This window comes from Emys orbicularis, chromosome 11 (assembly GCF_028017835.1).
Source record: "Emys orbicularis isolate rEmyOrb1 chromosome 11, rEmyOrb1.hap1, whole genome shotgun sequence".
In the NCBI taxonomy this organism is placed as follows: Eukaryota; Metazoa; Chordata; order Testudines; family Emydidae; genus Emys; species Emys orbicularis.
In genome coordinates this window covers 27,489,788-27,504,359 of record NC_088693.1, presented here as the reverse complement: position 1 = coordinate 27,504,359, position 14,572 = coordinate 27,489,788, and the positions used below count along the sequence as shown (strand labels likewise).

Below are 14,572 nucleotides of genomic sequence, written 5' to 3'. Positions count from 1 at the left end.
GCAAACATAACTATCTGATCTGTGTGGTCACTTCTTTTTGTAGCATGCCTACAAAGAAGACTATGATAGCTGGATGAAAGGCATTGGCTGGATCCCCATTGGTTCATTGGATGTAGAGAAAGCCAGAAAAGCGGGAGAAGCCCTGAATGAGAATAAATATCGTCAGCACCCAGACACCATCAAATTTACCAGTGTGGTGGACTCCCCGGTTATGGTCCAAGCTAAACAGAATACACTTCAACTCAATGATGTGAGTAAGCCTGGGAGAAAGGGAACATAACAAAATAAGGAAGTGTCTACAGAAATATCTATATCTACATACCGGTTTAAGTGAAATAAACAATCACACTATTTCCCTGTAAGTGGTTATTACATCTGTGGAAAGATATTTCCGTACCAGAGAGAAAAACAGTGTGTGTGTGTGGGGGGGAGTTCTGCAGTTTTTATAGCTGTGATATTAATATAGTCTGATATGAGCATATACACACAAACCCCCAACGAACATGTATAATGGGTTTTGTACTGAGTATCTCTGCTGACTTCAGTGGACTTACTCCTAATTCCAATGATTCATAGATTTTTAAGGCCAGAAATGACTGTTATGATCATCTAGTCTGATCTACTGCACAACAGAGGCCATAAAACCTCACCCAGCATTTTACACTGTGGTTACTGAGAGCAGTATTGGCTAGATCTTCAGCTAGTGTAAATCACTATAGCTCAAAGGGTGAAATCCCAGCCCTGTTGAAGTCAATGGTAACATTTCCATTCACTTCAATAGGGCCAGCATTTTATCCAAAAGAGCTATGCTATTCTGATCTGTAGCAGCTGAGGATCTGGCCCATATTTTAAATTGCAACACTGAAATGAATTAAAAATATTTTTACAACTGTATGTGCAACTACAGATATCACACAAAGTTTACACCCTCAGACTTATTGACTCTCAGGGAGTCCAGTCCAGATTTGTAAAGGTATTTAGGCATTGCTGCACTTAGCATTGCAACACTTCAGTCTCATTTTCAAAAGGGATTTATGCACTAGGAGCTTAAATCCTATTGACTGTCGATGGGATTTTGATTCCTAAGTGCCTAAACCCTTTTTGAAAATAAGACTTAGGCTCCTAAACCAGTTAGGTATTGCAATGCTGGAGTGCGGCAATAGCTAAATACACCTCTACCTCGATAGAACGCTGTCCTTGGGAGCCAAAAAATCTTAACGCGTTATAGGTGAAACTGCGTTATATCAAACTTGCTTTGATCCGCTGGAGTGCGCAGCCCCGCCCACCCGGAGCACTGCTTTGCCGCGTTATATCAGAATTCGTGTTATATCGGGTCGCGTTATATCGAGGTAGAGGTGTACCTTTAAAAATCAGGGCCTCCCTCTATGATGACACAATTAAATTTGTAAGATAAAGCACTTTTAGCTTCACTGGATAAAGGGTGACCATACAAAACAGATTCAGGGTTTTAGTTCACGCTCCAAGATCAGAATGGTCATTGTGAACTTATGAAACTGAAAAGGACAGGAGAATCTCCCTGATCTTCATTTCATTAATCCATACGCTTTGCTATTGTCACAAAAACCTTCCAGTCCTGGAAAAGGTTTAATAGTAAAACACTATGGTGAGGTGCCATTTTACTAAGTCTTTTTAGAATATACTTACAGTATATTTACTGCCGTTTTAAGTATTAGCATAAATACTTAAATCCAACCAGAACTGTCAAATTTAATGGACACACTACATTTTCCTGCCTTGTGGTGTTCCCATCTTCACTAATTCATAAAATTCAGTAAATCACAATGTTTTTTAGTCATTGCAAGGTAGCCAGGTTCTGCTCTGTATTACAATTCCTTATCATTGTCTTGTGCTGTCTCTCTTTCACAGATGGGTATGTTTCTATGTGCATTTGTTTCATACTAATGTTTAATTTTTCTATATGTGCTTTTCCTCTGGTGGAACAACTTATGGCATGATATTTATATCATATAGGCTAGTACATAGCCTGTAAAATCAGAGCCTGTGCATGAAAGTGCAGTCACTGATTTTATGAGATAGGTGGCAATATATGTCTGTGAGACCAAACTTGAGCCCTCTGTTAATACACAGTGATCTGAAGCTCATTATGCTTGGAAAGAAGTGATTAACTATGTCATGTGTTTTGCAGAGGTTATACAAATCTTCAGGAGAGGAAGTCAAACATAAATACACCATGACACCAGATGTCCCACAGTTTATCCAGGCTAGATACAATGCAGCCAACATCAGTGATGTAAGTGGTTTCTTGAAGGATATGACTAAGTCACATGCTGTTAATGAAATAAGTAGTGATGAGTAGTGTAAGCTACATAATATGTCCAAATAATGATACCACATAAGCAATTCACCTGGCTTTTGGTTGATATGCAGATGCAGTTCTACATAATCAAATTATAACAAAATAATTGCTGTCATTGTTATTTTATAATTTGAATTTGCAAACCAGTATAGCTTATTTAATGTGGATGTATTCTAATAAATGATGAACGAGGTACATGGTACCACTACATCATCCAGATCCTGCAATACTTATAGTAGTTCAGAAGTAACTGTTTGAATTGTGTGCAGTTCACATGGTACTATTAACCCTCCTGAATAATATTTGAATTTTCTTTTTTTAGGCATATTATAAACACGATTACCATGATTTGATAGCCAAGGGGAACAATGTGTTAGGTGATGCTATTCCATTTACTCTAGCTAAGGCCTCAAGAAACATTGCTAGTGACGTAAGTATCAATTTCAGGTAAATTTTGTGTCATTTCTCAACAAAAATCTTACATTATAGGCCAGATTGTGAACCCCTTACCCCCATTAGCGAGCAGTTACTCACACAAGAAGTCTCTTTGGAGTCACAAGTGTGAGTAACAGATTCTCAGTCTGGCTCAAAATGTTAGTTTAAGTAATAAATTCTCTAATAGAATATTTAGGGCCAGATCCTCAGCTGGAGTAATTGGACATAGGTCTGCTGAAGTCAGTGGAGCTCTGTCCACTTACGATAGCTGAAGATCTGGCCTTTAAAATTTAATGCTTGTTGAAAACGCTTATAAAAATTATTCTACTTCAATTTTCTTAACATAATTACTAATGAGGTCTCCTTAGGGTAGGCAGCTTACCCTTTACCTGCTCTGGTTTGAGTTAGATAAAGTGTGATTTTTATTAGCTTTGTAAGTTGGCTCTGATCCTGCACCTTTTATGTGACACTTTTGCCTTACCCTCTCTCAGAAGTTGCTAGCCTGCTCTGGCAGAGATGCTATATATCCAGCCTCATTGTTTGGTCATAGTTTCCCCCACAGTTTTGAGTCATTCTGTTTCCACCTTCTCTGCGTGGGCAGTGAGAGACTGACTTCCAACAGGATCCTCTTTCCCTTCAGCTATGGTGGTTTGCCAGCATTACTATATGGAAAGGGTTTGAGAAGGCTGCTGATAAAACAGATTGTTCTAGTAGCAAAATGGGAAGAGGCCTATTTTATTCTGATCTCATTGCTTTATATAAACAGAAGCTGCTGTGGTGTCTGTTTTAATCCATTTGTCATAGATGGCTATATGACAAAGCTATTAAACAGCATAATCTGGCTATGGTAAATTGCCAGATAATCTATTGCATGCACATTGCAGTGGCATGATACACTTCATCCTGGGACATATTTTGCCATAGAGTGGAGGGGGAACCTACGTACGGCTCAGCAGGCTTTATTGTGCTAATTGCACAAACTGGAGGCTGATCCAGTGATTTTAAATCACACCACTACTACCCCCATTGCTACACTGCTAGTAGGGCAATATTGGGATATTTCCAAGAAAGTCTAGTATACATATAGACACTGGGTATTCCATTTGGGATGGCTGACCCATCTGAACTACCTGCACCTCCTCCAGTACCTTCCCCAAAGAGCATTACAAGAAAGGACACCTTTCTGTTGTCTAAACATTAAATCTAGATATCAATATACATATCCAATAGATATGCAAAGTACATTTACCCTCCTCTCCCTCTCCCTCCAGTATAAATACAAAGAAGCTTATGAAAAGGCAAAAGGAAAACATGTTGGTTTCAGAAGTGTGCGTGATGATCCCAAACTTGTTCATTATATGAATGTGGCAAAGTTGCAGTCTGAGCGTGAGTACAAGAAGGACTATGAGAAGACCAAGACCAACTATCATACACCTGCTGATATGATCAGTATCCAGGCTGCTAAACAGTCTCAAGACATAGCCTCCAATACCCACTACAAACATCTGATCCACCATTACACCTATCTGCCGGATGCCATGAATGTTGAACTTACAAAGAACATGATGCAAATTCAAAGTAATGTAAGTGTTTCAACTTTGCCAATTTCATAGTTGCTTAAAAACAATACAATGCATCCCAAGAAAAGTAGAATAAAAGCTTGATTATTATTATCTGGAAGGTCCCATTGCTGTGTTAGAACTCAGCATATCCCTGTAAAAAATTTTAAGTAGACTTTATTATCTATTTGGGGGGAAACTATACAATTTTACTTTGGCAGCTGATGGTTTGGAGCTTTGGAGGTGTTACATTCCTGGCTAGAGTCCTACTCAATGGGATTTTTGGCATGTGCGTACTAGTAGAGATTGTACTTTTGGAATACTGAATTCATAGGACTTTTTAAAATGCCTTTTATCACACTTGAGCACAAAACTGATTCTTTGTTTTGCAATGCACCCCATTTTTGTTTAGTTAACTAAGGAGCTATTTTGAAAGCTCCTTGATCTTCTCCTCATCTCAGACTGAGACCACATAATAACGAGGTGGCTCCTTATCAGCGAGAGTGGGCAAAAATATAACTATTATTATTAGAAAGTCAACCCATACAGGGAACCAACATAGGACACTACATTCCACTTAGACCCTTCATGGGTTTTGCAGGAATGGGGTTTCAGTTGGCTGAGTGGACACTGCACTCTGCACTGCAGAACTGGTTTCTGAACCAGCCTCTGCAAGGCCAGCATGGAAGGTCAGTTTGAGAGTAGGTTGGGGGCAGGTCAAGGGAGGAGCCATGGATTGAGTGGTCCCAACCTCCCAGCACTTCACCTGCAAAGATACCCTGGGTTTTATGCAGGTGAAGTAAATTTAACCCACAGTGCTATAAATTTCACATATTATACAACAGGTGAAATATGGCAAACAAAAATCCAAGTCATTGCCCTAAAGAGTTTATTATTGTAAAAGCAAGTCCAGTCTAGTCCTATACAATGCAGAACAAACAAAGAATGCTCAGGGTCACTGTGTTGTAGCAGGAATGTTTTAAGAATAGGTGGGACCGTAGAAGGGGAAGAGAGAAGGAACTTGGTAAATATTAATTGAGAGAGTCTACCAAATGTATGAAACAAGGCATGTAGGGCACCCAGGACAAAATCCCAGGAAATTATAGAGAAGTGTAAAAAGGGTAAAGCAAAGCTTTCTGTTTCTCCAATAAGAAACTATAAATATTTTCTGTCAAATGCAGACCACACTGACTAGGTCATGTGATTATCACTTTGAATAGAAGGAATGCTATTCAATGGGAAATTGTTTGCAATCTTTGACCAATTTAGGATTTGTCTTTTTTCAGAACTTGTACAAACAAGATTACAACAGCTGGTTCAAAGGTATTGGATGGAGCCCTCTGGGTTCTCTGGATGTTGAAAAGGTTAAAAAAGCCGGAGAGGCATTAAATGAAAAGAAATATCGCCAGAACCCAGACACCTTCAAGTTCACAAGTCTACCAGACTCAATGCCAATGGTTTTGGCTCAGCACAATACCAAGCAACTGAGTGAGGTAAACAGTTTCTCCACACACTACTGTGGACAGGACAGAATTTGTCAGTTGTATATGTTCCTGATTCGTTGTCTTATACCATTGTTGTGATATGCATGTATTGAAATACAAAGACTCAAATGTAATCTAATAGACCTTTTGCGTTTTAAGGGCTATACATGTAGTAAAACTGAAGTTTATCGGTAAGTGTTAAACATTGCTACTTGTATATGATTAAGCTGATGCGACCTGCCTTGTATCTTGTAAAAGAGATATTGTGTATTATTTTCCTTCTTAGATAAATTATAAGCAGGATGGTGAGAAACTGAAACACAAATACACTCTGGACCCTGATGTTCCTCAATTTATTCAAGCCAAGGTCAACGCATTAAACATGAGCGATGTGAGTATTTGACAATAAATTATTCAATTATTATTGTGTATTAGTATTCTATTTATGGGGGTTTTGGTATATTTGTGGTGTAAAATTTGAATACTGAAAATGTGTAACGCTCCAGTTCAGCAAAGCTCTTGCCTGCATGCATGTACTTAAAGCTAAATGTGTGCTTTAAGTGCCTTGTTGAATACAGGTGGATGTAACATATGCTTGAGTGCTTTGCTGCACTGAGGCCTAAATGACTAGTTAGAAATAATAAGAAACTCAGAATATCATTTAATGTCCAGATTCAGTTCAGTGTGGAGATTGAAATTCTTTCTTTACTTCACTTAGGGGAGGGACAATAGTTCAATCTCTATGACTAGTCAATCCTTAGCTTTAGTATCTATGTATCTATCTGTGTTTCTAGCCTATCACTGCAAGGTTCTCTGCTGAGACTGCCAGCAAGGGAACAATGGAGCCCTTTCATAGCAATTATAATAGTGAATTTGGTGATGAGGACATTTGCCCTCTAGGAACTGGCCAGAGATCACCAACTCCTTTTATATAGTCCAGTAGATAACATCAAGTCATTTTGAACCACTGCCAATCTGGTGTCAGGGTCACACCAGCAACTGAGAGATATTCTGTTACCAATCCCTGAACTAATCACTCTGCTTCCTGCAGTTTACTTAAAATGATAGGACCTAATCCTGAAGCCTTTACTTAGGTACATTTCCCATTGACTCAGTGAAGTCCAAATGGCTTTTGAGCAAGGGCCTTCCCTAGACTTATTTTTTGGTTCGGTGGCTGAACCCAAAAATCTGCCGGGGGGTGGGGTGAGGGGCAGGGCAATGTGTGCGTTTCAAACCAACCGCCCCAAAATCTTTCCGGATGAATGAAATGTTTCAAATGTTATTTTGAATTGACATTTCATTTTGAAAATGTCACGTTGAAATGAAATGTTGAAATGGTGGTTTTTTAAACGTTAGAAAGATATATTTCAACATTTGCAAAAAATAATCCGTTTTTTCAGCAGAAACTTTTACTAAATTTGACCTTAATTTGTGAATAATTTTGATGCCCCCAAAAATTCATGTTGGGGCAAATTTACTATTTGAAGAAAAAAAATTACATAGTTCTAGACCTCGTTTACTACCATTGTTAAGGCCATTTTTCCTAGAAATTGCCAAAAATGCTAACTGAGAAAATGAGACAGTTTAGCTACACTGATTTGAAGTGACTACTTGAAAACACTGAATTATCCTTGTAGTAAACTTGAACAGACCTAAAATGAATGTTACGCAATGTAATATTTGTCATACAGAAACACGAGTTTACAGTAGTCTGTTAAGATTATTAACTACTCGTAATAAGAAAAATTCTTTTTTTTCTTTAAGGCTTATTACAAAGCAGACTGGAAAAAAACAATTGCCAAAGGGTATGATCTGAAACCAGATGCCATCTCTGTAATTGCTGCTAAGGCTTCCCAAAAGATTGCCAGTGATGTAAGTATAATTTGGATAGAAATTGGAGGATCTACTTTATTGTAACTTTCTGCAGCACATAATACTATACTCTGAGCCAGTGGCATATTATTGCCTAGGCCAACAAGGCCTAGGCCTAGGGCAGCAAATTTATAGTAGCAGCATTTTTGTAATCACGGCATCAGTGACGCCACGATTCTACCAATCATAGCACGTATTGAAACCACCAATGACGGCGCGACGCCATTTAGTAAACATACTCGTGAGAATCACAAAAGTTAATAATATGACCAGAAGGAAGAAATTAAGCAGTTCTCGGTTTTGGATCCATGCGCGGTCCCGCACTATAAGCGAAATCGCGCTATACAGACGCGCGTTCAAGCGAGGGTCCGCTGTACTTGTAATTTTATTTATAATAAAACTTGTAAATGTTCAACTATTTTAATGATATTTAGATTCATTTTAGTTCAAACAAATTTGTAAAAAAAGTAAAACAAGTTCATATGGGGCCGGGGGTGGCAATTATGCCAGGGCCTAGGTGCGGCAAAATCATTAATCCGCCACTGCTCTGAGCACTATTTTGTGATGCTATGCAATTATCAACTGATATGGATTTCCATATGGACTTCAGAAACAAGCTGAATACAGTCATCTCTTGACTATCTGAACCCTGGTTACCTGGAAGTCTTGTTTATATAGTATGCCCACCCTAAGGTCTGAATGAAGTTCTGGTCCTGCCAAGTTCTTTCAAGTTCCTCTTGTGCAGCTTATTTGTGCAGAGTTCTGAAGCGCTATAGTTCTAGTCCTCTGGCACGCCTGGACTCCTCAGGAGTTACTGTTTTAATTTAGATGGAGTCTATGGGCCCAAAGAGTCAACAAACATGACCTTGAACTGTCCAACCTTAAACACTTTTAAACAAGGTTTGGTTCACAGAGACCTCGGCTTGCTTAGTACCGTGGCAAACACAACATTAAAAATCCTGTTAACCTTTTATTAAAGATACAGAAAGAATGAAAAACAGTTACAGCATTTGAAATGTAAAGTACTAAGTAAGGCTTTCGTTTTAACCATATTCCTTGTTCCCTTTTGGCTGTAGATAGCTTTTAGAAGGAACCCCCCCCCATTGTCTGACAATGATAATAAAGACAACAATAACTGTCCTTTTGGGGGAAAAGAGAAAAAGTTTAGTTAAGATGGGCTGGAGCAGTTGTTGTTGTTGTTGTTGTTAAAGTCTGATCCCATTTCCTAGAAAACAAAATGCGACAAACACACAAAAAAGGGATAAGAAGAGAATGGCAAAGATAGAAAATACAGCTTCTGTCTCTGACTTTCACTTTTAATCTCACTGCTGAAAAACACAGACACACACACATGGTCTTATCAGCCATTCTGAGTCCTGGCAAACTTGTGTCAGAATCGGGCTGTTTAGGGAATTGTGTTTAGCTGCCTCTTTCTGGTCACAGGCTTCCAGAAGTATTGCAGAATATGCAGTCTTGGCTGGCTACGCCAGATTTTTATTAGACAGAAGGCAAAAGGAGAGGGATGAGAATGAGAAGCGGTAAAGGGTACGTTTATACAGTGAGCGGCAGCAGACAGCAGCGAGTCTCAGAGCCCAGATTGACAGATTTGGGCTCATGGGACTTGTTAGGGGCTTTCCCTTTGCCCCTCCCCTGGTTCTTGTCACACAGACAGAAAGCAGAAGACCAGAAGTCCGAAGTGTAGGCAATGCGATGTTTATTGGGGTTAATCAAGCAAGCATATCCATAGCTTTGCACACCAGTAGAACCTTTTCCCCTTGTCCCCGTTTTCCCCACCTCCTCCTCCTTAGCAGGCTTTATACCTGTAGTGTACGCCCTTGGTCCCACCCCTTATAATTTATGGTCGTGTTCCATTCTGGAGCATCGTGAGTCTGGGGGCTTCAGTACTATCTCTTTTTCCCCTATGTGAGGGGTAAGGCCAGGCTTTTCTTTGGCTTTTAGTGTTTCTTATGCCTCCTGCCCACCCCTTCCTCTTTGCCCCTCTTAACGGGTTGCTTGAAGTTGAAGCAGGCCTGTCCTTCAAGTGTGTGCTCGTATATTAAACTCCCAGTCTACCCAGCAACAGGTTAGCTCTGTTTCTTATCTCTCTTCACCCCATCTGCTTGTGGGCAGATGCAATACAGAGTGTCTTTGTTCTTTGTTCACACCTATTAGTAAGAATGTAAAAGTATCAAAAATCAAACCCAAAATTCTATCCCAGGCTAACAAACAGGCCTATATACTAACAGGGCTCAAGCTACAGCACTAAAAATAGCTGAGCAGATGTTGTGGCTCAGGCTGGAGCTTGGGCTTTGAAGCTTACCCTCCTCCTAAGGCTTCAGAGCCCAAGCTCCTGCCTGAGTCGTGATGTCTACACAGCTATTTTCAGTGCTGTAGAGTGAGCCCTATGAGAGCAAGTCTGTCAACCCAGGCTCTGAGACTTGCTGCTGCGGGCTGTATGGAAGAGCCTAAAGCGGGGAAGAAAATGAACATATGGGAGGATGTGTGCACATGTGTGACACAATGTCATGTCCCAGGTGATGGTTGGGATTCAGCCAGAGCTGGTGGAGATGCCAGTGTCTTCTGGCCTGCTCTGGTCGGGACATCTCTCAGGATGAAGAAGGCCTGGGGTCCCAGGAGACAGTGGGGATGGCACCCACGATGGTCAAGCTTGCTCCAGCAGCTGTTGGCAGAACGCTATTTCTTCTGCTAAATTTTCCCAAAACACTTTTATTTTTAAGAACCTCAAGATCGAGTGTTGGGTGGAGTAGTCCATCCTCTCATTATTTTGTCCACCAATAAACCTAATTTCTGACACCAATTTTCACTCCCTTTTTACTCTTCAGCTCACAATTAGGGTAAATTTGGAGGTCCACTTATCACAACAGGAGGCAACTGCAGTATCAACTGGTATCAGGGAAGCCCAGCAACTTTTAAATCAGTGGTGTCAGCTGAGCAGGCTTTGAAGTCTGCAGAGACGGGGAACCCTGATTGAAATTCACTCCTGTCCAGCATGAGCACAAGACCTGTGAACCACTCAAGTCCCACTTAAACCCGACTCCCCCAAATACCTGAATCCTTACCTAGATGTTTTGGAGCATTTGGTGGTTTGGGTAGTACTGTAAGAAAAAAACCGGCAATGGGGCTGTGAGAGGGAGTGGAGTAGAGCCATAAGATATAACAGACAAAAGGTGTAGAGACAGTGAGGGGGAAGAGATTATATACTGTATCTCAGAGCTGCGTGAATACTGGATTTTTCCGTTTGCTGGCAATTCTGAAAAACGGAAAAAATATGACTTCAGATTGAACTGAAAACAAAATTTTTCAAAACTTTCAGCAAATAAAGAAGTAAAAAAGTTCTGATTTAACTGTTTGAATTTTTAAAAATAAAATTGAAGGAAATTTCAAAATGAAAAGTTGTTTAGAAGTGAAACATCGATATGTTTCATTCTGATATTTTTCTGAATTTTTTTTTTTGGGGGGGGGGAGGTTTGACACAAACAGTTTTTGCAAATTCATGTAGGTTTTGCCAATGTTTTAGTGTCACTGAATCTGCTTTTCTCTGAAAAGTTTTGGCGGAAAAATTTCTCCCAGCTGTGCTGTCTATATCTATGTGATAGGTATAGCTTGGAAAGGCTGAGGACTGAAAGCCAGCAACTCTCTTCCCCAAACCTAATTAATCAGTTAATGTCTGCAAAATGATTTCAAGATATATGTTATGAGCTGTAATTATAACAGTATTGAAATTCAAAGTGTTAAACGAATCATAAACATGTCTACCTTTTCCAAAGGTGATAAGGTTTTGTTTTCCTTTTTCTCTAGTACAAGTATAAAGAATCATATGAGAAAGAAAAAGGCAAACACGTTGGATTCCGTAGCCTGCAGGATGATCCTAAACTGGTTCACTACATGAATGTGGCCAAAATGCAGTCAGAACGCGAGTACAAGAAGGGTTATGAGAGCAGCAAGACAAAGTATCATACACCCCTAGATATGTTCAGTGTGACAGCTGCTAAGAAAGCCCAGGAAGCGGTTACAAATACCAACTACAAACAGCTACTACACAACTATACACTCTTGCCGGATGCGATGAATGTGCAACTACCAAAACATATGATGCAGATTCAGAGTGATGTATGTAACTTAACTTTACTTGGTTATACTATTTTGCCAAAAGAGTCAACTCTTTTTTAATAGCCAGTGGCAGATTAAGGCAGGATGGAACAAACAGGTGTTCGTTTGGGGGTACTAAGTTTTCCAAAGAGTTATAGTGATTATATATAGTGGATTCCAGGATACTCGCTGAGCAAACAAACCCTAGCTCCAAACATTAAATTACTTCCCAGCCAAGGAACATATTTTCTGATCATAAGTACATTTCGGTGGTTGGTGTTATTACTTTCTAATTGTATTGTGATATTACTGTTTATTATTTGTATTGTGGTAGCACCTAAGTTTTATCTATATATACCTATATATAATATCTCTGTGTAGCTTAGAGTCCAATTTTTTGTTTCCTCCCTTCCCCCTCACTCCCCAGTATCTTCTAGGGCTTTCATAAATAGATCACTGGAAGGATCTATTTTGTTGAAGGATCCTTTACATTTTGTGCCTCATCTCCATTTCTCCCCCATAAAATACATACAATAGCTTTATTCTTCGCATCCTCATACTGTTTTAGGGCAGGTCCTGAAGTTCATGAAAGCTGATGAAAATTTTGTCTGAGCAGGGATTTGTACTATCCGGCCCTATAGAAGAAATTGCTGAAGAGATAGAATTGCTGAGAGTAAATTAATTAAGAGTGTCAATAAGACATTTATTCTAAAAAAAATGATTATGCTCCCTCTCAGTTTTCCTACTTTATCCATCAAATTTTGCCCTCGAATGTGTGCATTTAGCTTCCAATGGGAGTTCTGAACATGAATCATAGAGAAGAATTTAGCTCTATATTTTGAATGATCTTTAATTGCATCCTATATCTTTGAAAACCACAAGTGAGCACTGATCAATTTTGCTCATATTTTTCTTTCAAAAATGACCAGGAAAAATTCAAAGGCTTAATTTCTTTTTGTGTGTGGAAATTCTGATTTCTCTTACCCCCTTTAACTTCTCTGTTTATTTTGTAAAAAGAGTCTTTACAAAACAGACTTCAATAACTGGCTAAGAGGAGTTGGTTGGATGCCAATTCAGTCTTTGGATGTGGAGAAGGTCAAGAAGGCTACAGAGATTCTCAGTGAACAGAAATATCGCCAGCACCCAGACAAGCTAAAATATTCCATTACAACTGATGCAATGGAGCAGGTGCTAGCTAAACAGAATGCGCAGACCATGAATAAGGTGAGAATTTGCTCAGAGGAACCTGGGTTTCTATATTAATGCCTCAGTCCTGCAACGTAAAGCGCACTGAAGTCACTGGGGTTCCATATAGGTGCATCGGTCTGCCCGTATGCATCACTTTGTAGGACGGGGGCCTCAGACATTATGGAAGCACCATAGTTAAAGGTGTGCTGCAATTTGCATTAAGAGCAAGATTATAGCTCTATGTTCTGTTTGGATTTTATTGTGTATCCTCCCGATATGTACAGAATTGTCATTCTTTGTGTGTGTGGGAAATACTATTAGTAATGAGTGAACTGCAAAAGCTTTGGAATTCTGATTTAGTTTGGATAAGCACTCCCTGAAATGAGGATTCTTCTCTGAAGCTCATCCAAAGCATTTGGGACACAACCAGTGGGTCATGGATGTATACCTGAGCGCACAGAATAGGGGAAAACAATATGTACATTGAAAATCTGCAGTTACAGTCTGTTGCTTATGATAATATAGTTTGCATAATTTATCATAGGAAGTACAAAAGAAAGATGAGGGAAATTGTCACTGCGCTATAGTTAGTTTTTTGTATAGGTTATTTGTAATACTTATGAAGTTTTGTGCTGCAGAGTCTTATTTAGCACACGTGAGTAAAATGAAAAGAATCTTTTGTTTTATAATGAATTGCAATGTCTTTTTTGATATTAAATATCACTTTGGAATTGCAGAGGCTCTACACTGATAAATGGAACAAAGAGAAGACAAGCATTCACGTTATGCCGGACACTCCAGAAATTCTGCAGTCGAGGGTGAACCAGATCACCATGAGTGATGTAAGCTGTCATAATCAAGCAGGACATTCAGTGTCAGTTAAAAATGCACTCCTAAAGTGGTGCCCTTTATAGTTCTCATTTTAAAATATTTAAATGCCGATGCAGGGCTAGTAACATTTCCACCTTCATAACAAAAACTTTGTTCCCTTTTATGTTTTGGATTAGAAATTATACAGGGCTGGCTGGGAGGAGGAGAAGAAGAAGGGTTATGACATGCAGTCAGATGCTATCCCAATAAGGGCAGCCAAGGCCTCCAGAGACATCGCAAGTGATGTAAGTTCTATTTTTAGATTGCACTCAGGTAAAATTATGAAAGGAATGTAAACTAAGAGGAATTCAGGCTACTTCATGAATAAAACAAGTCAAATTTGGGCTGATTCAAACCCTAGAGGATATCTACTTCACAACTGGTTTTTGAAGCCTCCTGGACAATCTAGGTTTGAATTACATGCTTGGTGTGGTAAATCTTGGAACAGTTCTTGTTCTGAATATTTATTTCACAAGCCTCCAGTGGATCCTCTGCGTATTCTGTACCCCTTGATCATTCTTGGCTTGATCCTGCAAAGTGCTGAGCACCGTAGCCCCATGAATTCAATGGGTTACTTATATGCTTAAACATATGCTTAAGTGCTTTGGTGGATCAGGGTTGTGGTGTTCAAAACTTTGCAGGGTTGAGCCCTCTGTGATAGGTCAAACCGAATGTTTTATACCGTTTAAAAAATAAATGTATGCTTAATAATGCAT

The 14,572-nt window shown here is 39.4% G+C and overlaps 1 protein-coding gene across 1 annotated transcript in view; it reads left to right on the top strand.

The window, feature by feature from the left end:
• The window catches only part of NEB (nebulin), a 201,774-nt gene that overhangs the window by 30,125 nt on the left and 157,077 nt on the right, over positions 1-14,572 (top strand). Inside the window, exons 25-35 of the mRNA XM_065413682.1 lie at positions 44-250; positions 2,168-2,272; positions 2,661-2,768; positions 4,045-4,356; positions 5,619-5,825; positions 6,103-6,207; positions 7,581-7,688; positions 11,508-11,819; positions 12,816-13,022; positions 13,724-13,828; positions 13,994-14,101. Of these exons, the coding sequence (XP_065269754.1) occupies positions 44-250; positions 2,168-2,272; positions 2,661-2,768; positions 4,045-4,356; positions 5,619-5,825; positions 6,103-6,207; positions 7,581-7,688; positions 11,508-11,819; positions 12,816-13,022; positions 13,724-13,828; positions 13,994-14,101 (1,884 nt within the window). The remainder of the gene's footprint in view (positions 1-43; positions 251-2,167; positions 2,273-2,660; positions 2,769-4,044; positions 4,357-5,618; positions 5,826-6,102; positions 6,208-7,580; positions 7,689-11,507; positions 11,820-12,815; positions 13,023-13,723; positions 13,829-13,993; positions 14,102-14,572) is intronic.